The following is a 23,188-nucleotide window of genomic DNA, read 5'->3' on the forward strand; positions in this document are numbered from 1 at the left end:
CTGCTATTTGTCCAGCCTCCTCACAGCGATTCCGACCACCCGAGCAGCATTCGCCCCTCGCCGCTGACTGCGAAGCGGCGGTATTCCGAGGGATATAGGGCAGGCAGGGCAGCTCCGTGGGTCCTCAGACAACTCCCAGAAGCAGGGCAGCGTTTTGGGCGTCCCGCTGGCGAAAGGAAACACACGCCTTTTGTTCTTGGTCAGGCGGGGGAGCGTGTCTCACTGGGTGCGCGGCCGTGCACACCTGGGCAGCGCAGGGACTCCTGGTCTTCAGAGTCCCTGTTTGCACACGCCCTCTGCTATTTGTCCAGCCTCCTAACAGCGATTCCGACCACCCGAGCAGCATTCGCCCCTCACCGCGGACTGCGAAGCGGCGGTATTCCGAGGGATGGAGGGCAGGCAGGGCAGCTCCGTGGGTCCTCCGACAACTCCCAGAAGCAGGTCAGTGGCCCTGCACAACACTACACAGATGTCCCTTCATTCACCCTCAGTCCTGTTCCCTTCCTCCTCCAGAGCCTAGGCCTTAAGTTCTCCAAACCCTCCTTCCATTGCCCCCATCCAGTCCCCTGCTGCTTCAACTCTACATTGTTCAATCCAGGCGGTTTGTGATTCTGTCAGTGATCTACACCAGAGGCCGGCGGTTTCTTATGTTTGTAGTGATGTACACCAGAGGCCGGTGCTGCCTGCTCGCGGTGGCTGGGAGGCCATGGATTGGGTCTGCTGCTGGTGATGCTGTTCTTCGTCCAATCCCGGCTCTCCCTGTACCTGCTAGTTTACAGCTCCACCTGCTAGTTTATAGCTTCACATGCTAGTTTATAGCCCCATATGCTCAGTTATGCTTGGTTATAGCTCCACGTGTTAGTCTACAGCTCCAGGTGCTAGTCTACGGCTCCAGGTGCTAGTCTACGGCTCCACCTGCTAGTCTACGGCTCCACCTGCTAGTCTACGGCTCCACCTGCTAGTCTACGGCTCCACCTGCTAGTCTACGGCTCCACCTGCTAGTCTACGGCTCCACCTGCTAGTCTACGGCTCCACCTGCTAGTCTACGGCTCCACCTGCTAGTCTACGGCTCCACCTGCTAGTCTACAGCTCCACCTGCTAGTCTACAGCTCCACCTGCTAGTCTACAGCTCCACCTGCTAGTTTACAGCTCCACCTGCTAGTTTACAGCTCCACCTGCTAGTTTACAGCTCCACCTGCTAGTTTACAGTTCCACCTGCTAGTTTACAGCTCTACCTGCTAGTTTATAGCTCCATATCACTTCTCAAATTCCATATTCCACTATACTAATTCACCACTAATCCTTATGGGTTCCAGAGTAGCGTGCTACTCGCCAATAAAGCGTTTAACACCCCATCAGGGTTACAAGCACAATATGAATGCAAACCTTTTCCACCCTTCTCAATACAAATATTTAACTAACATATCCACTACTCAAATTACTTTCATGTTTCACCATACTAATTTAACACTAATTCTTATGGGTTCCAGAGTAGCGTGCTACACGACAAAAAACTCTTCAAAACCCCATCAGGGGTAGCAAGCGCTATATAAATACAAGCCTCTTTCCCTCTCTATCCCGCCGCCTACCCTTCTCCATCCAAATAACTGAATAACATGTCCAATACTCAAATTACTTTCATAATACTATATGAATGCGAACCTTTCTTCCCCTTTTACTCCTCCTAGCCTTCTCACTCCAAATAACTGACTAATATCCACCACTCAAATTACTTTCATATTTCACCCTACTAATTCATCACTAATGCTTTATGGGTTTCCGGAGTAGCATGCTACTCGCCAAAAAAAAGAACTTTCAAACACCCCATCAGGGGTAACAAGCGCTATATAAATACAAAACTTTTTTCCTCTGCCATCCTTCTGAATCCAAATAACTGACTAACCAATCCACAACTTAAAATTACTTTCATATTTCACTATACTAATTCAACACTAACACTCTAAGGGTCCCGGAGTTGCGTGCTACTCGCCGAAAAAGTGCTTCAACAACTCGTCAGGGGTAGTAATCGCTATATAAATGCAATTTCAATACAATATGCTGGGTTATAGCTCCACATGCTGGGTTATAGCTCCACCTGCTAGTTTACAGCTCCACCTGCTAGTTTACAGCTCCACCTGCTAGTTTACAGCTCCACCTGCTAGTTTACAGCTCCACCTGCTAGTTTACAGCTCCACCTGCTAGTTTATAGCCCCATATGCTTGGTTAGATGCTGGGTTACAGCGCCACGTGCTTCCGGGGACCGGTTTCTGGCATTGCAGCCGTCTTCGGCCCGGCTTGCTTGAATCCTGATGGTGCAATGAGCAAGGGACTGATGTCTGAGCATACCCTGCCACTCCTATAGGAAGTTTGTTTGCTTTCCAGTAAAGAATTGGCTTGGTAGTTTGGTCTGCCCTGTTCCCATGATGCACTGGGCCGGGGACAGACTAATTTGCATGTAGCCAGGTTCTGAACTGGGATGGTGCAGTGAGCTAAAAAACGGTGATGGATCAAGCCCTGATCTATTGACTGGGTATGAGTGTTCTGTTTAACTCAGATGCTCTGTCCATCACCACCCCCTTTTCTGAATCGTTTTGGCCACTATAGGAGTGGCAGGGTATGCTCAGACATGAGTCCCTTGCTCATTGCACCATCAGGATTCAAGCAAGCCGGGCCGAAGACAGCTGCAATGCCAGAAACCGGTCCCCGGAAGCTTGTTTCCTTTCCAGTAAAGAATTGGCTTGGTAGTTTGGTCTGCCCTGTTCCCATGATGCACTGGGCCAGGGACAGACTAATTTGCATGTAGCCAGGTTCTGAACTGGGATGGTGCAGTGAGCTAAAAAACTATGATGGATCAAGCCCTGATCTTTTGACTGGGTATGAGTGTTCTGTTTAACTCAGATGCTCTGTCCATCACCACCCCCTTTTCTGAATCGTTTTGGCCACTATAGGAGTGGCAGGGTATGCTCAGATGTGAGTCCCTTGCTCACTGCACCATTAGGATTCAAGCAAGCCGGGCCGAAGACAGCTGCAATGCCAGAAACCGGTCCCCGGAAGCTTGTTTCCTTTCCAGTAAAGAATTGGCTTGGTAGTTTGGTCTGCCCTGTTCCCATGATGCACTGGGCCAGGGACAGACTAATTTGCATGTAGCCAGGTTCTGAACTGGGATGGTGCAGTGAGCTAAAAAACGGTGATGGATCAAGCCCTGATCTTTTGACTGGGTAGTGGGGTTCTGTTTAATTCAGATGCTCTGTCCATCACCACCCCCTTTTCTGAATCGTTTTGGCCACTGATAGAGCAAGATTTCGCATCGCGACTTGCTCCATTCATGAACCTCGAAACCATTGTAACCTCGTAACGAATTGTATGTTTACTAATATCTTTTATTTTCGATATATATGTATGATAGAGAAGCTTGCCTATGTGTTTTACTAATACGATTAATCCGTGTTTTAAAAATGGCCGCTGCTTGACTTTCCTCTTCTGCGCATGCGTCAGTCACACTCACGTGACTACACTTAGAGATAGTTTTGGAGGGAAAGGGTGCGCATGCTGAACAGCCACAAGATGGCGCACATTTGTATTAACGTGCTGAAGCTTTGTGCTGCTGCTTTTGTGAAATTATTCGTTGCACTTATCACTAATGCATAGTATATTTTTATAAATGATGAAACTAAAGTACGAACTTATAACATGTAATACATTCATTTATTTCCATGTATTAATTTGTTTTCGCTTGCTTTTCATGTATCCTCGGCAATTGAGGGGTGATGGGGCTGGGGAGTCCATCTTGGAGGGCCCGTCTACGCAGAATCAATCCATGGTGCGGCGGCATTGAAACCAAGCCAAAGAAGGTCGATGCCAGAGCCTGCCTGGGAATATGCACCTTCACCCAGCAAGAGCATCATGATTGTATTCTAATTGTTTCAAATTGTATTCTTCCCATTGTATTCTGTGCGACTTCTCGTGGGAACCCTAATCTTGCTAGGCGGCACCTTAACATGCAAATTAGGCCTTAGAATAGTCTGTTCTGATTGGTGTGTTAACCAAATCCTACCTTAGGACCAATCGAAATTTGGGGATTCTGACACTTTGCAACATTGGGGGGTGGTACACTGACCCAAAAGAGTATATCTAGCCTAGGTTTAGCTAGAGAAATTGTCCGACTTGTCTGAATAGCTGACCTGTCACTGACCCAACGCACTCAATAGGTGACTTGATACAGAGGTGCTGCGGAGCTCTCTGTCCGAAATCTGACCATAGACTCTGAAGGTTTTACTGAACCTTAAGTTCTGGCAGAGCACTTTGCTGGGGAATTCGCTGACCCAATCGGGGTCCTGACTGATAGCTGCAGAGAGGGTGGAGCGCAGGCGTTGCTTCCGAACTGCGAGTGCTGGTCGTATCCTGGTGGTCCTGTCCTGATCCGAATCTGGGTTTCCTGTCCTGTCCTGGGGTGTCTATTCTGCACCTGCTGTCCCACTGAGGGTTATCCTTCCTTGAGGGTTTTCCTGTCCTTAACTGACCCGTGGCCAGGGTTGGTTTTCACACCAGTCTAGGTAAATATTGCTCTGAAATTCTTAAAACTGCACCTTTCTATTTTTCTGTCTTTGCTTCAATAAAGACATACCTTTGCACGTGATAATTTTCCATGCTTTCTCCTGCAACCATTGCATTTCATAAAGTCATTTGCATTTGATTTCATATCGTGTTCCTATGTTACCCTACCTTTTAGAACTCATTTTCTGTATTGCAGTTTGCAACTTCCTGATATGGTCTTGGTTTTTCTCTCGTTAAACTGACTAAAGTAACTCAGATTTATAGCGTGTTCACCTTGCCCCTTATTTTAGTTTTCCTCTCACTTAGCGGGTTCCCTGTCGCACTAGTATTCTATTGATAAAGCTGTATGACTGCCCTTTATTTGAATTTAAGATAAACTTTCAAAACTTCCAGTTGTCCGTGGTCATTTCATAAAATAAAGTATAGAAGTTGGGTTTGTATTTTGCTGCCTTTCCTTTTACAGCTAGCTCCCTGACCCATCGTGGTCATAGGTACCCATAACGGTGGATGGTAAGTTGGGTACACTGAAAATAAATCGAAAAGGAACTCACAATTATTGATGGTAGATTGCGTGGTCATCTGATCAATGTATATGATAAAGTAAAGTATATGGGCCCGAAGCCAGAAGTGGCGACATTATTGGTCGGGTGACCCGCGATCTCTAGCACCACTATAGGAGTGGCAGGGTATGCTCAGACATGAGTCCCTTGCTCATTGCACCATCAGGATTCAAGCAAGCCGGGCCGAAGACGGCTGAAATGCCAGAAACCGGTCCCCAGAAGCTTGTTTCCTTTCCAGTAAAGAATTGGCTAGGTAGTTTGGTCTGCCCTGTTCCCATGATGCACTGGGCCAGGGACAGACTAATTTGCATGTAGCCAGGTTCTGAACTGGGATGGTGCAGTGAGCTAAAAAACGGTGATGGATCAAGCCCTGATCTTTTGACTGGGTATGAGTGTTCTGCTTAATTCAGACGCTCTGTTCATCACCACCCCCTTTTCTGAATCGTTTTGGCCACTATAGGAGTGGCAGGGTATGCTCAGACATGAGTCCCTTGCTCATTGCACCATCAGGATTCAAGCAAGCCGGGCCGAAGACGGCTGCAATGCCAGAAACCGGTCCCTGGAAGCTTGTTTCCTTTCCAGTAAAGAATTGGCTTGGTAGTTTGGTCTGCCCTGTTCCCATGATGCACTGGGCCAGGGACAGACTAATTTGCATCTAGCCAGGTTCTGAACTGGGATGGTGCAGTGAACTAAAAAACGGTGATGGATCAAGCCCTGATCTTTTGACTGGGTATGAGTGTTCTGTTTAATTCAGATGCTCTGTCCATCACCACCCCCTTTTCTGAATCGTTGTGGAGATTAAGCAAGCTATTGCCCAGGGTTGCAGAGTGGGACCCATAGTTAGCGTAGGCACCTCGGCGAGAATTATCGAGTCCGCGGATATTGACCCAAGACCCTGCCGCGTCGGGAATTGAACCCTGGTCCCGGGCCGATCTCTGCTCTGGGTCTGCCGCTTCTCACCAGTGAGCCACACTTCTCCATCTAACCAGTGAGCCACACTTCTCACAGCCACAGAGGAGCACAGACCAATGAGAAGCCAAAGAGAAGATTTTTTTAAAGCAGGAAAGCAGAAATATTAGTGGTTACAGAGCATAGACCAATCAGAAGGCACCATCACATGTTCTAAAATACTACTGGAAGGAACTCCTCCTCCAGTGAAATAGAACAAACCAGGAGTCCAGCAGGACCCAAGAAAAGTGCAGTACAAGATGAGAGAGCGCCTCCAGGCCATTGCGCCTCTGTCCTTGCTGAAGGTTGTACCTGCTCACAGCAGCAGCAGCCCTCTGTGGCCCCTGACTCATCTCTGACCACAACAGAACAAGCGTGTCCAATGGATATATGTGAACACGCCCATACATCCCGCCATCCTACAGCTAGAAACAGCCTGAGAGGGGAAACATCCTTTACCACGCAACTTTTACCACGCAGTGCTTTTACTACACAGGTTTTACAACGAAAACCATTACAACGCATTGCACTGGGGGGCGCTCTAGGATAAGTAATAGTTTAATTTACTATCCAACACCTTCCCTACTATCCACGGGTACTGGAGTTGGAATAGTAAATTCAACTATTCACTATCCAGCACCCCCCAAAGCAATGCGTTGTAATGGCTTGCGTTGTAAAACTTGCGTTGTAACGGAATGCGTGGTAAAAGCATGCGTTGTAACAACGTACATCCGCCTGAGAGTATGGCACAGGGTCATTACAGAAGACCAGAACCACCTGTAAAGGTGGACAGGGGGCACACCCGCGACAAGAGGCCCGGCCTCCTTATGACAGAGCACCGAGCAATGCCCTTAGCAACACATTTCAGTGTTTTCTTCGCATTTCGTGTTCTTGCTGTTGGTTTTGTAAGGAAAGTTGAGCAGGGCGTTAGTTGGGTGCTGAAGGCCTGCATGTGGGATGATGCTGTGGAAGGGAGCATGAAATGAATGAATGAAAAGGCATTTATAGAGCGCATGGCTACCCGGAAGTGTCCCAGCACTGTGGACCAACATGGACGGAGACTGACTAGGGGAACAGCGGGGTCTTACGTTGTTTTCTGAAGGTATGGTGATTGGAGATCAGACGTAGAAGGAGTGTCAAGGAATTCCAGAGTTTGGAGGCATTGTAGGAGAACAGTCGTCCGCCCAGGGCCGGACAGAGAACCAAAATCAGCCCTGGCAAAGTGCTCGGCCGGCCCCCTGGGGGTGCGACCGAGCTCTGTCGGGCCGGTTTTCGGCCGATTTTGTTACAGTGCCGCTTTTGCAGCTGTAACAAAAACTGCCCCCTGGGTCCAAAACCGGCCCCCAACTTTGCGGCGCACCAGGGAATTGCCGGTGCCCGCAACGGCCAGTCCGGGCCTGCGTTCGCCGCTACTGGCTCTTCTTATTCTAGGTGCCTCGGCCAGACGCAGATCATCTGACCGAACTTTTCTGTTCGCTTTATAAGGGAGGGTCAGGGCTGAGTTAATGGCGGGGCCTGTTCCTGACAGTGTTTTATGGGCAATGCACAACGATTTAAATGTGATGTGTTCATGCACGGGGAGTCAGCGAAGGGAACGAACTGCCGGTTTGGCTGATTGTCTGTTGGAAGTGCCCGTCAGGGGTCTGGCTGCTCTGTTCTGGACTAACTGGAGTTTGGCAATTACTGAGGAGGGGGAGCCTCGGTATAATGCATTCTCGTAGTCCAGCCTGGAGAGTATGAGGGATTGTATTAGTACCTTTTTTGCTGGGGAGGGAGAAGAGGAAGAACTTTCCGGGCCATTCTGAGCAGTCCGAAACAAGTAGCTGTTGTCTTCCTGGCCTGTGTTCTGAAAGCATGCGAGCGCCTTGTAGAAATCTAAACAAGAGTTCCCTTCCTCCTTTGAGTAAGTGTAACTATCAACCTGTCTGTTTTACTACTACAGCCTTCTGCACACTCTGGACATTGCACCTGGTTTCTGAACTTTCTCGTATAACCACCTGAAGTCTCGGCACACTGGACCCAGACCACGTGGAGAAGTGTGGCCCAATGGATAGAGCGGCAGACCCTGATGAGGTCTAGCCCAGGACCAGGGTTCAATTCCCGCCTCGGCGGGTCTAGGGCTCAATTTCCTCGGACCTGATGATTCTCACCTCGGTGCCTATTCTAAGCATGGGTCCCACTCTGCAACTCTGGGCAATAGCTTGCTTAATCTACACAACTACCCAACAGCGCTAGGATGCCTGGCTTCACCTTGGGGTGCCCAGGAGTGGGCACTTCACAGGGAAAAGCCAGGAAGGGTTCCACAGCGGTATTCGTACAAGCGCCGAGATACCCCAGCTGGCGTCGATTCGTGCGCTATACAAGTACACTACATTTACATTTACATGTGTGGTGCAGGCTGCATCTCTCTAAGCTCCAGCTATTCCCAAACACAGCAAACAGCTGATTGGTTCCAGTCTCAAGTGTAGAACAAGAGAGGCACATGTTAGGTAGAGAATCTATAGCAGATTCACAAGAAAGCACTTGTTTCCCAAACTAAGATTTGCAACTATAGTAATAATAATAATCTTTATTCGGCATATAAAAATATGACCATAAAAGAAACCTCTTAAAAAATGCAAACATCAGGCAAAGGAAGTCTTGATAGAGACTGCCACATACACAAGGAAGACCAGGTATATACTGGCATTATCACCCACATGTCGCTTAATATCAAAGTGCATACAATGAATTTAAGTGCAGGTTTGGAATATATAAAAAAACAATAAAAACTTCGGTGAGTACTGCAAAACTTAGTGCAAAATAGCAAAGATTCTTCTGGGTTTCAAGCACCCCTCTAGTTCTTCACTTTAAAGCAGATCTTAGAAAGTTGGAAACACAGAAGAGTGTAAAAACATCTGATTAAAGTTTTAAAAACAACAAGGCAACATGTGCCTGTCTAAATCTAATCCTTCCTAAACTATAGGGACGGAAAGTCCATGGAATAACTAGCATGGAAGAGGGTGAAATGAGGAGTCAGAGTTCCTACGTTGACCCCCTGACCGGCTACCAACTGTAGTGCTCGAGAGTGACAAGTGTAGTGCAAAGAGCAGAGGTGCAAGGTACTTACTGGTTGGGTAGGGGTGCCCCCAGGCCTCGCTTTCCCTGCCTCTGCAGGCCGCTGGCAGAGGACAGTATTTGTAAGTTGATCTCTGGAGAGGTCACGGGTTGAAAGATCCGGCCTACTGAAGAAGAGGGATGTTAGTGACCCCGGTCAATGGAGGCCAGGCATGTCTGCTTCCTCCTTGCTCACCCTTAAAGGACTCAACTCCCACCGGCTTCTCGCCCATGCGCCCTTGAGGTCTCGTCCCTCTTTCCTCGTGTATCTTGCATGCCAACCCTTGCATCTGCATCCAACACCGATCCACCTTCCCTGCCCAGCTCCTGCATACACGTGCGCGCGAAGCCTTACTCACCATCTGCCTTTCCTGCCCACAACACTAGGTGGCAGCCTTCTCTGACATTCATCATTCTGCTTATCAAACCTACATGAACATCTGTGCTCCACTCTTGGTCAACACATGCGTCACTTCCCATCAGCCTCTACACTGTGCTCCCACACACACAGACCGACTTCATCAAAGGTCTACCTCTACAGACAGTCTTCATCAAAGGTCTACCTCTACAGACCGTCTTCATCAAAGGTCTACCGCTACAGACCGTCTTCATCAAAGGTCTACCGCTACAGACCGTCTTCATCAAAGGTCTACCTCTACAGACCGTCTTCATCAAAGGTCTACCGCTACAGACCGTCTTCATCAAAGGTTTACCTCTACAGACCGTCTTCATCAAAGGACTACCGCTACAGATCGTCTTCATCAAAGGTCTACCTCTACAGACCGTCTTCATCAAAGGTTTACTTCTACAGACCGTCTTCATCAAAGGTCTACCGCTACAGACCGTCTTCATCAAAGGTCTACCTCTACAGACCGTCTTCATCAAAGGTCTACCTCTACAGACCGTCTCCATCAAAGGTCTACCTCTACAGCCCATCTTCATCAAAGGTCTACCTCTACAGACCGTCTTCATCAAAGGTCTACCTCTACAGACCGTCTTCATCAAAGGTCTACCTCTACATACCGTCTTCATCAGAGGTCTACCTCTACTACTGCCACTTGCATCTCTCCTTGCTGCCACTCCTCTCCTGCATAACACAATACTCCATCCCAAGACGAATGCCCTCGTGCCTCTTATCTGAGGCTTCTTCCACTCCCACTCTTATATCTACTTCATTCCTCCTGACTGTTTCTTGCTTGGCTTCTCTCTAGGACCGTCCACCATCCAGTCCAACCCGTCCTCTGACCGGTAACATTGGTGACATCAAACCTTTCCATATATTCTGTCCCTTCCTCGCCCCGCCCTTGCATGCCGCAGATATGGCCTCAGCGCCCTCCACTGTCCTGGAGGTACTCACCCCTCTCTGCAGGCTTGCCGCACCGCTCCACGGTGGACTCCACCGCTGCAGGATGTATGTTCTCCTGGTTGTTGGACAGGATGTTATTCCAGAAGCTCGAGGGCAGAGAGAGCAGGCGAGAGATGACCTGAGGAGAAAGAACACGTGACACACAGCACTCCGTACATACAGAGGACTCAACGGAACACGAGACCGACCCCAGGGACTGCACTTTTCATAGTATCCATGAAGTAAAATAACTCTAGTCCTTCTGACGTCACCAGACAGGCTCTACGTGATCTCCATGTATTCAGACCAGCACACAAAACCGCCTCAGAGGAGCAGGTTTAGTGGCCTTAAATACTGCGGTGTTACATGTGCCACATAGGCACACACCCCTTTCCAGAGAAGACGCACTAGACTTCCGTCAATGGCCCTGGCCGTCGTCTCGTCTCGTCTCGTCTCGTCTCGTCTCGTCTCGTCTCGTCTCGTCTCGTCTCGTCTCGTCTCGTCTCGTCTCGTCTCGTCTCGTCTCGTCTCGTCTCGTCTCGTCTCGTCTCGTCTCGTCTCGTCTCGTCTCGTCTCGTCTCGTCTCGTCTCGTCTCGTCTCGTCTCGTCTCGTCTCGTCTCGTCTCCACTCCACTCCACTCCACTCCACTCCACTCCACTCAGGCGCTTTGCACAGACTGACTTGAGCTGCAGCAGGGTCCCGGCACCCACCTACCTGTCTCTCCCAACATCAACCAATGAGAAGCTGCATGGAACTCCCCTCTGAGGTCACGCGGACAGCAGGGGGGTCTCTGAAATCCAGTACTTTGTGTCTGGTGACTAATAGGAACCTACTCTGAAAACCCCCTCCCATCTGTAGGGTTGGCTTGAGCTGTCCCATTCTACATTCTATGGCCCCTATCCAGACCATCTCAAGAGCCAAGAAAACATGTCCTGATAACCACAGCTTCTGTGGTAGGGGTAAACATGCAGTCCTGGGAAGAAGGTGTGGACATATTCAGGTCATGTCATGTCTCCACCCTACTTTCGATCTCAAATAGCGGTCAGCGTTTACTACAGCGCCAGTGGTGGGAGCTGTAGTGACTGTCCACCACTGCAATGAGATAGCCACTTGTTTACCTGCCCTCTCAGGCGACACCGGCCAAAGAGTACAGAATGCAGCATATAGTCTCCTTAAGGACTCAAAATACGAGAGCATCACTCGACTGTGAGAAGAACCTTACACCGGCTCCCAGTTAAAGAAAGGATCGCCTTCAAGCGAGGCTCCCAGGGATACTAGTGCTTTGTGCATGCGGATGGGTGTATCTACTGGCAGCGGAAAATAATGCAGCCAGCCTTACGCATGCCATTCGGTATATCTACTAGCCACTGGATACAATGCAGCCAGCCTTACACATGCCATTCGGTATATCTACTAGCCACTGGATATAATGCAGCCAGCCTTACACATGCCATTCAGTATATCTACTAGCCACTGGATATAATGCAGCCAGCCTTACACATGCCATTCGGTATATCTACTAGCCACTGGATATAATGCAGCCAGCCTTACGCATGCCATTCGGTATATCTACTAGCCACTGGATAGAATGCATCCAGCCTTACGCATGCCATTCGGTATATCTACTAGCCACTGGATAGAATGCAGCCAGCCTTACGCATGCCATTCGGTATATCTACTAGCCACTGGATATAATGCAGCCAGCCTTACGCATGCCATTCGGTATATCTACTTACTAGCCACTGGAAATAATGTATCCAGCCTTATGCATGCCATTCGGTATATCTACTAGCCACTGGATATAATGCATCCAGCCTTACGCATGCCATTCGGTATATCTACTTACTAGCCACTGGAAATAATGTATCCAGCCTTACGCATGCCATTCGGTATATCTACTAGCCACTGGATAGAATGCAGCCAGCCTTACGCATGCCATTCGGTATATCTACTAGCAGCGGAAAATAATGCATCCAGCCTTACGCATGCCATTCGGTATATCTACTCGCCACTGGATATAATGCAGCCAGCCTTACGCATGCCATTCGGTATATCTACTAGCCACTGGATATAATGCATCCAGCCTTACGCATGCCATTCGGTATATCTACTAGCAGCGGAAAATAATGCATCCAGCCTTACGCATGCCATTCGGTATATCTACTCGCCACTGGATATAATCCAGCCAGCCTTACGCATGCCATTCGGTATATCTACTAGCCACTGGATATAATGTACCCAGCCTTATGCATGCCATTTGGTATATCTACTAGCCATTGGATATAATGCAGCCAGCCTTATGCATGCCATTCGGTATATCTACTAGCCACTGGATATAATGCAGCCAGCCTTACGCATGCCATTCGGTATATCTACTAGCCACTGGATACAATGCAGCCAGCCTTACGCATGCCATTCGGTATATCTACTAGCCACTGGATACAATGCAGCCTGCCTTACGCATACCATTCGGTATATCTACTAGCAGCGGAAAATAATGCATCCAGCCTTACGCATGCCATTCGGTATATCTACTAGCCACTGGATATAATCCAGCCAGCCTTACGCATGCCATTCGGTATATCTACTAGCCACTGGATATAATGTACCCAGCCTTATGCATGCCATTTGGTATATCTACTAGCCATTGGATATAATGCAGCCAGCCTTATGCATGCCATTCGGTATATCTACTAGCCACCGGATATAATGCAGCCAAACCAATGGGTGCCTTTGGCTAGATCTACTGGGAGCAGGGCATATTATGCCGGGCCTTACGCATGCCATTCGGTACATCTACTGCCAGCTGGATACAATATGCTCAGCCTTACGCATGCCTTTAGGACTATCGACTGGCAGCTGAATATAACGCTCGCAGCCTTACTTGTGCTGTTTGGTGTGTCTGCTGGCCAATGATATAATGTACCCAGCTTTACACGTGCCCTTGAGTGTGTCCAGTTGAGTTGAATATTATGCACCAAGCCTTCCGTGTGCCCTTGGGTACCTCTACTGGCACCTGGAGATTATATGCCCAGCCTTACACAGCCCATTGGGTACGTCTACTGGCAGCAGGATATAATGCATCAAGCCTGTCTCATGCAATTGGGTGTGTCTACGCCCAAAGGTGGATCTAATACACGTGCTTGAGCGTTAAGCCGCAGATGGATATTGTACGTGCAGTTCTACGCGTGCTGTTTGTACGAGTCTCACGACAACTCTAAATATTGCACTGAGTGCTACATCAGCTCTTAGGAGTGAGTATTAGCAGCTGGATTTATTGCTTGCAGTCAAAAGTATGGTCTGTTCACAGAGTTGAAAGAGAAGGATCTTTCCTCCCCCCCCCTTTGTCCCGGACATACCTTGGCCTGCCGCGGAGTGTCCTGCATGATCGTCAATGGACTGGGCTCAGGTATCGCGTGACCAACAAGAGTAGGTCCGAATACCCGCGCCAGGTTATTCCGGTCCATGTTACAGTACGTGCTCTGTATGACCCTGGAGGAGGAAAGAAACACAGAGAGGGTGTGAATTAAGCTGATGCTATGTAGGTGCGCTACCTACGCATTACTTCACCTGGGATCAGACACTCAGCCTGGAACCCATTCACTTGGAATCCAATGCTCAACCTAGAACTTCTTCACTTGGGATTCAACATTCAGCCTGAATCCCCTTCACTTGGGATCCAATGCTCAGCCTAGAACTTCTTCACTTGGGATTCAACATTCAGCCTGGATCCCCTTCACTTGGGATCTGACATTCAGCCTGGATCCCCTTCACCTAGGATCTGACATTCAGCCTGAATCCCCTTCACCTGGGATCTGACATTTAGCCTCAATCCCCTTCACTTGGGATTCAACATTCAGCCTGGATCCCCTTCACCTGGGATCTGACATTCAGCCTGGATCCCCTTCACTTGGGATTCGACATTCAGCCTGGATCCCCTTCACTTGGGATCCAATGCTCAACCTAGAACTTCTTCTCTTGGGATCGGACATTCAGCCTGGATCCTCTTCACCTAGGATCTGACATTCACCCTGGATCCCCTTCACCTGGGATCTAACGCTTAGCCCAGATCCCCTTCACTTGGGATCGGACATTCAGCCTGGATCCCCTTCACCTGGGATCTGACATTCAGCCTGGATCCCCTTCACCTGGGATCTAACGCTTAGCCCAGATCCCCTTCACTTGGGATCTGACATTCAGCCTGGATCCCCTTCACCTGAGATTCAACGCTTAGCCCAGATCCCCTTCACTTGGGATCTGACATTCAGCCTGGATCCCCTTCACTTGGGATTCAACATTCCGCCTGGATCCCCTTCACTTGGGATTCAACATTCAGTCTGGATCCCCTTCACTTGGGATCTGACCTTCTGCCTGGATCCCCTTCACTTGGGATCTGACATTCAGCCTGGATCCCCTTCACTTGGGATCTGACATTCAGCCTGGATCCCCTTCACTTGGGATCTGACATTCAGCCTGAACCCCCTTCACTTGGGATTCAACATTCAGCCTGGATCCCCTTCACTTGGCAAGTGCCATTTTGCCTGGATCCCCTTCTCTTGGAATCTGACATTCAGCCTGAATCCCCTTCACTTGGGATTCAACAATCAGCCTGGATCCCCTTCACTTGGGAAGTGACATTCAGCCTGGATCCCCTTCACTTGGGATCTGGCATTCAGCCTGGATCCCCTTTACTTGGGATCTGACATTCAGCCTGGAGCCCCTTTACTTGGGATCTGACATTCAGCCTGGATCCCCTTTACTTGGGATCTGACATTCAGCCTGGATCCCCTTTACTTGGGATCTGACATTCAGCCTGGATCCCCTTCACTTGGGATCCGACATTCAGCCTGAATCCCCTTCACTTGGGAAGTGACATTCAGCCTGGATCCCCTTCACTTGGGATCTGACATTCAGCCTGGATCCCCTTCACTTGGGATCGGACATTCAGCCTGAATCCCCTTCACTTGGGATCCGACATTCAGCCTGGATCCCCTTCACTTGGGATCTGACATTCAGCCTGGATCCCCTTCACTTGGGATCGGACATTCAGCCTGGATCCCCTTCACTTGGGATCCGACATTCAGCCTGAATCCCCTTCACTTGGGAAGTGACATTCAGCCTGGATCCCCTTCACTTGGGATCTGACATTCAGCCTGAATCCCCTTCACTTGGGAAGTGACATTCAGCCTGGATCCCCTTCACTTGGGATCTGACATTCAGCCTGGATCCCCTTCACTTGGGATCGGACATTCAGCCTGGATCCCCTTCACTTGGGATCCGACATTCAGCCTGGATCCCCTTCACTTGGGATCTGACATTCAGCCTGGATACCCTTCACTTGGGATCTGACATTCAGCCTGGATACCCTTCACTTGGGATCTGACATTCAGCCTGGATCCCCTTCACTTGGGATCTGACATTCAGCCTGGATCCCCTTCACTTGGGATCTGGCATTCAGCCTGGATTTCCTTCACCTGGGTTCTGACATTCAGCCTGGATCCCCTTCACTTGGGATCTGACATTCAGCCTGGATCCCCTTCACTTGGGATCTGACATTCAGCCTGGATCCCCTTCACTTGGGATCTGACATTCAGCCTGGAGCCCCTTTACTTGAGATCGGACATTCAGCCTGGATCCCCTTCACTTGGGATCGGACATTCAGCCTGGATCCCCTTCACTTGGGATCCGACATTCAGCCTGAATCCCCTTCACTTGGGAAGTGACATTCAGCCTGGATCCCCTTCACTTGGGATCTGACATTCAGCCTGGATCCCCTTCACTTGGGACTGACATTCAGCCTGGATCCCCTTCACTTGGGATCCGACATTCAGCCTGAATCCCCTTCACTTGGGAAGTGACATTCAGCCTGGATCCCCTTCACTTGGGATCTGACATTCAGCCTGGATCCCCTTCACTTGGGATCTGACATTCAGCCTGGATACCCTTTACTCGGGAAGTGACATTTTGCCTGGATCCCATTCACTTGGGATCTGACATTCAGCCTGGATCCCCTTCACTTGGGATCTGACATTCAGCCTGGATCCCCTTCACTTGGGATCTGGCATTCAGCCTGGATTTCCTTCACCTGGGATCTGACATTCAGCCTGGATCCCCTTCACTTGGGATCTGACATTCAGCCCGGATCCCCTTCACTTGGGATTCAACATTCAGCCCAGATCCCCTTCACTTGGGATTCAACATTCAGCCCAGATCCCCTTCACTTGGGATCTGACATTCAGCCTGGATCCCCTTTACTTGGGATCTGACATTCAGCCTGGATCCCCTTCACCTGGGATCTAACGCTTAGCCCAGACCCCCTTCACTTGGGATCTGACATTCAGCCTGGATCCCCTTCACTTGGGATCTGACATTAAGCCTGGAGCCCCTTTATCTGGGATCTGACATTCAGCCTGGATCCCCTTCACTTGGGATCTGGCATTCAGCCTGGATTTCCTTCACCTGGGATCTGACATTCAGCCTGGATCCCCTTCACTTGGGATCTGACATTCAGCCCGGATCCCCTTCACTTGGGATTCAACATTCAGCCCAGATCCCCTTCACTTGGGATTCAACATTCAGCCCAGATCCCCTTCACTTGGGATCTGACATTCAGCCTGGATCCCCTTCACCTGGGATCTAACGCTTAGCCCAGATCCCCTTCACTTGGGATCTGACATTCAGCCTGGATCCCCTTCACTTGGGATTCAACATTCAGCCCAGATCCCCTTCACTTGGGATCTGACATTCAGCCCAGATCCCCTTCACTTGGGATCTGACATTCAGCCTGGATCCCCTTCACTTGGGATCTGACATTCAGCCTGGATCCCCTTTACTTGGGATCTGACATTCAGCCTGGATCCCCTTCACTTGGGATCTGACATTCAGCCTGGATCCCCTTCACTTGGGATCTGACATTCAGCCTGGATCCCCTTCACTTGGGATCTGACATTCAGCCTGGATCCCCTTCACTTGGGATCTGACATTCAGCCTGGATCCCCTTCACTTGGGATCTGGCATTCAGCCTGGATCCCCTTTACTTGGGATCTGACATTCAGCCCAGACCCCCTTCACTTGGGATCTGACATTCAGCCTGGATCCCCTTCACTTGGGATCTGACATTCAGCCTGGATCCCCTTCACTTGGGATCTGACATTCAGCAGCCTGGATCCCCTTCACTTGGGATCTGACATTCAGCCTGGATCCCCTTTACTTGGGATCTGACATTCAGCCCAGACCCCCTTCACTTGGGATCTGACATTCAGCCTGGATCCCCTTCACTTGGGATCTGACATTCAGCCTGGATCCCCTTCACTTGGGATCTGACATTCAGCCTGGATCCCCTTCACTTGGGATCTGGCATTCAGCCTGGATCCCCTTCACTTGGGATCTGGCATTCAGCCTGGATCACCTTCACTTGGGATCTGACATTCAGCCTGGATCCCCTTCACCTGGGATCTAACGCTTAGCCCAGACCCCCTTCACTTGGGATCTGACATTCAGCCTGGATCCCCTTCACTTGGGATCTGACATTCAGCCTGGATCCCCTTCACTTGGGATCTGACATTAAGCCTGGATCCCCTTCACTTGGGATCTGACATTAAGCCTGGAGCCCCTTTATCTGGGATCTGACATTCAGCCTGGAGCCCCTTTATCTGGGCAATGACACTCGGCCTGCAACCCCTTTGCCCTTGTATGTGACACTCCGCCAGGAGCCCCTTCACTTGGGCCTGCCAGCATGCATCCTGACCCCGCCACCATTCTAACCTCCTGACACGCACCTTTATACATGACCAAAAGATCACGGACACAAAACCTGCTCTTAATGGTTGGTTCATTTACCAAGCCTTCCCCATCCACACCCTTACTTCACATGACCCTCTGAGGCATCTCCGCCCCCGCCCTACAGCCAGAGTGTCAAACAAACACAAGTGGTAAGGTGTCTTGAGAGAATGGAAGGGGGTGGGAGTCCAGGAAAACTAGAGGGGGTCATGGTCAGACAAAACCAGAAGCAGTCAGTGTTTGAGAACACCACAGGGGTCAGCATTAGAAAAAATGAATGGGGTCATGGTCAGAGAAACAGACATCAGGCAAAATATGCTGGAGTCAGCATCTGAGAGAGGGGTGAGTGTCAGAAATGTAGGGGGGTAAGTTTGAAGAAAAAGTGAGGTAGAAAGGGGATTGAATGGGTCGGTCTGAGAGAAGCAGGACAGCATCTAAGAATAGGTCAGCGTATGAGAGGCTGGAAGGAAGCATGGTCAGAGGAGTTCAGTGTCTGTGAAAACACTGCCAGTATCTGTGAGAAAGGGGTCAGGAGTCAGCATCAGAGAAGTGATGATCATCAGAGAAAAGGACAGAGCCAGGGGAAAGGTTGTTGGATGAACTTCTCAGGGAAAGTAGGGGTCAACATCTGAGGAAATGAAGGGGGTCAGCCCAAGAGAGAACTGAGGGAGTGTCCACATATGAGAGGGTAGCAGGGGGCAGCATCTGGTAGAAAGCAGGGGGCAGCATCTGGTTGAAAGGTGGGGTCAGCATCTGAGACAATAGAGTGATGAGGATCAGAGAATGGCTGGTATCAGCATGCCAGGCACTGGAGGGTGTCCGTGTTAAAGAGAACAGATGGGGTCAGCGGCTGACAGAATGGAGTGGGGTCAGCAACTCTCAGAAGGAATACAGCATCCCTAAAGTGCCTTCATACCAGTTCAGAAGCTATTTTTCAAAGCAGCCTGGAGAACAGGAGGAGGCGAAAGGGACTTTTATTGATTTGCTCAGAGACAAGGGTAGCAAAGGAGTCATCGTACCTGTGCAGGTGCAGAATGAGGTACGCCAAGGTGTCTCGGTTTGCCAGAGGAAGCTTCAGCACTACTTGGGACATTTCAGCTTTGCTGCATTCTTCGTTGAGGATATCTGGGGATTAAACCAAGTGAATGGAGAGGTTATGATATCTACCATCTCTTCTGTTTAACCGTCTTACTCTCTCCCACTGACACAACCAGGTTCACTTGGAGCATCCAGGCTACAGGGAGATCTTTCTCATTCCTCTCATCAGCGTTCACATCTGCAGCCAAGAAATATCAAAGTAGATGTGCGATATCCAGACTTTCTTCACTCTTCTTACAAGCCCAGATCCTGCCGGGAGCAAGCATGCAACTTGAGACCTACCTCAATGTGTACATCAATGGCTCTATCACCACCTATAGGCGAGAACACACAGAGCTGACCAATTGAAGGAGATCTTCTTCACTTCTCTTACTATCTCTAGAAACCTAGACCCCAATACCCACAACCACAGAACTAGGATCTTCCTCCCTGCTCAAGATTTCTCTGTCACTTGATAACGATAGCCCAGAGCCCAAGGATAGTGCACAAGACACAGGGAGAGTCTCCAGGATTTCAGGGCCCTTGAAATAGTCTTCCATATGTGACTGGCACTAATACGTATGTGTTAGAAATTGGGTTTCTGGTTGCCAGAGGTATGCACCCTAAACAAGCAGGAACCACAATTCATAGTCAAGGTAAGTCAGAAACACACCCTAAATTAACCTATGCATACCCTCTAGTAGCTTGGCCCAGAGCAGTTAGTCTCAACTTAAGAGGCAATGTGTAAGGTATTTGTGCAACACTTTAAACAGTAAAACAGTGAAAACACCACACAAAATGATACCAAACCTGCTTGGAAAAATAGAGCTTAATTTAATGAACAAAGCAAGACCAAAACAACAATCATCGAGTCATGCAGGTCGAGGATGTGTTGAGACCTGGAGACATTGCGCAGGCAGTGATGTCTTTGGTCCTTGCGGCAATGCGTCGGCATCGAGGGCGATGCACCAGTTCCTATCCATTCACTGATGGCGATGCATGGTTTTGGTAGTTGTAGCACTCCCTACCCACTTCCAAGGGCCCAGGACTGGATTGGCAACACTTGGCAGGTAACGACTCTCTTGTGGCAGAGTCCAGGTGCTGTTGGTGAGTAGAGTGAAGTTTTTGATGTCCCTGAGACTTCCAGTAGGAGACAAGCCAGCAAGCCTGTACAGTCCCTTTGGTTCTGGGTTGTAGTGATGCAGGTCCAGTCCTTCTCACTCCCAGACAAGATTAGAAAGCAGGGCAGTAGTCTGGCAGAGTGACAGTCCTTTCAGCAGCAACGTAGTCTTTCTTCCTGGCAGGATATCCCCAGGCCCAGAAGTGGACTGAAGAGGCTAGTATCTGAGGCCCAGTACTTATGCCCACTTGTGCCTTTGAAGTGGGGGAGACTTCAAAGAAATATCTTTGAAGTGCACAGAGTCCCTGCCCTTCCTGCCATGGCTCCAAACTCACTACAGGGGGAATGCAGCCCTTTGGCTGGGGACAGACACATCCTATTGAGGTGTGTCAGTTTCTCCTTCCCATCCTGCCCAGGATGGCCCATCAGTCACACCTAAGCTTCTGTGTGGCTATCTAGAGGGAATACACAATGTGCCCTGCTGTCACCCACCCCAGACGCGCATTCAGAGAGAGAAAGAAGGCATCAAATGGCTAAAGTAAGAAAATGGCAACTTTCCAAAAGTGGCATTTTCACAATTACAATTTAAAATCTAACGTCACCATAAGTTAGGATTTTAAATTGTGATTCCAGAGACATCAAACTTGGGGGTCCCAGCCCTTCCCAGTTGGAAATTACACGTATAAGATGTAATAAGTTAACCCTAATGTTAACTTATGGGAGAGATGGCCTTGCAGTAGTGAAAAAATAAATATTTGAAATTTTCACACGAGGACATGTAAAAATTAATAGTACATGTCCTACGTTTTAAATACACTGCACCCTGCCCTTGGACTGTCCTGGGCCTACCTTAGAGGTGACATAAGTATTAAAAAGGAAGGCTTGGGCATGGCCAGAGGATTACTTTGCTAGGTCGACAGGGCAGTTTAAAACTGCACACATAGGCTCTGCATTGGCAAGCCTGAGACCTGTTTAAAGAGCTACTCGAGCGGGTGGCACAATCAGTGCTGCAGGCCCACTAGTAGCATTTAATATACAGGACTTGGGCACATGTTGTGGACTTTACTAGGGACTTACAATTAAATATGCCAATTGGGGATATGCCAATGTTACTATGTTTTAAGCAGAGAGCACGTGCTCTTTAGCACTGGTTAGCAGTGGTAAAGTGCCCAGAGTCTAAAAGCCAACAAAAACGAATTCAGCAAAAAGGAGAGGAGCAAGGCAAAACGTATGGGGGTGACCCTGCAGAAAGGGCAAATTCTAACAGCATGCATTAGCAGGCCAACACCTAATGCATTTAATCAATACAAGGACATTTACATGTTTCCCCAAAATTTAGGACTTTAGAAAAGTGTAGAACACTGAAAAGCAGCTCCTGTGAATGTGGCCTCCTCTCATACCAGGATCTACAGTTGTAAAAGAGAAAGTCAAAGAAGCAGCTGTGGTAGTGGAGGCAAGTCTCTTGAGCTGGAGTAACTGGTCATGGGCCTTACAAAGCCTCAGTATCCTGAGAATAGACAAACATTGGATGTAGCCCGACCAAGGCCATTAACCATCACTCCAACAGCTTTGTACCCACCCACCCAGAGGGTTTCTGTTGTCCAGTTGTAACAGGCCCCTTATTTTCTTGAGAAAGGAGAGACAAATGAAATACATTGTGAGCTCTGAAATATTAGCCGAGTAAAGCCGGATGTCATGATTGTGTTAGAAAGACTTTGAGGCTAAATCAGAGATGGGGCTGAGATGGAGGATGTGAAGGCTAAGATGTTGAGACCTTCTAAAGACTTCTTCATTGGAGATGATGAACAAGGAACATACAAAATGCCCCTGTGGGGGCCTTCATAGCTCAAATGCACATACAGCACCGGGACGGCTAGTTAGGCGAGTGCACTGGGCCGTTTAGTTCTGGAGCCATCAAACCCTGTACCCCGATAACAATGGGTGCCCACTCCATGGTCTCTGCAAATGACTATAGCAGAGCGGGAGGTCTCAGGTGATGCCAGGATGATGGCAAATGGTTTAACTGTACTCCATTCTCACCAACAAACTATTCTCCACATCCTCACCAGCATCCCAGTGCTGGATAACATGGCATGGGATGTGCAGATGGAGACATTTAAAAAAGCGTGGCACAAGGGACCACCTCTAAAGAATTAAAAATAAAGAGGGAGTTATCCCTGCACAAAGAAACACACAACAAACACACATGGGTTTTTATAGCAGGTGCCAGGCCTATTGCCCGTGTACCCGCTGTACCTTCATCGTCGAGGTGAACAGCGTCTTATCGCTGGATGGTACGGTCACTAATAGTACCATAACCCAACCCAATCAGTATAAGGTCTGGGCCCCATCGACGTCTAGCTTGCCGTGGGTAGGAGTCAGTGACACCCGCTGAGGGAGAGAACTTGCTCCCTCGCCTAACAATTGGGTTGGGTTATGGTACTATTAGTGACCGTACCATCCAGCGATAAGACGCTGTTCACCTCGACGATGAAGGTACAGTGGGTACACGGGCAATAGGCCTGGCACCTGCTATAAAAACTAGTTTGTTTTTAGCACATCATATGGTCCTGAAGAAGCGCGATTGGATCCACTAGGGACCACCAGACGCGCGAAACATGTCGACCGAATAATTTATTCACCCCCACTTGAGCACCTACCCTGAGAACAGCGTTAGACGAGCGCCCCCTATCATTGATTACATAGGG

The 23,188-nt window shown here is 49.2% G+C and overlaps 1 protein-coding gene across 3 annotated transcripts in view; it reads right to left on the bottom strand.

Moving 5' to 3' along the window:
- LOC144824386 (rac GTPase-activating protein 1-like) overlaps positions 1–23,188 on the bottom strand; it is a 247,063-nt gene that overhangs the window by 30,863 nt on the left and 193,012 nt on the right. For 2 of the 3 annotated variants that reach the window (XM_078683497.1, XM_078683496.1), the window contains exons 13-16: positions 19,303–19,408; positions 13,864–13,996; positions 10,516–10,642; positions 9,172–9,286 (exon numbers count right to left, since the gene is read on the bottom strand). In XM_078683497.1, the coding sequence (XP_078539623.1) occupies positions 9,172–9,286; positions 10,516–10,642; positions 13,864–13,996; positions 19,303–19,408 (481 nt within the window). The remainder of the gene's footprint in view (positions 1–9,171; positions 9,287–10,515; positions 10,643–13,863; positions 13,997–19,302; positions 19,409–23,188) is intronic. The other variant, XM_078683498.1, reaches the window with a different exon arrangement.

The sequence above is a fragment of the Lissotriton helveticus genome, chromosome 3_1 (genome assembly GCF_964261635.1).
Source record: "Lissotriton helveticus chromosome 3_1, aLisHel1.1, whole genome shotgun sequence".
Classification (NCBI taxonomy): domain Eukaryota; kingdom Metazoa; phylum Chordata; class Amphibia; order Caudata; family Salamandridae; genus Lissotriton; species Lissotriton helveticus.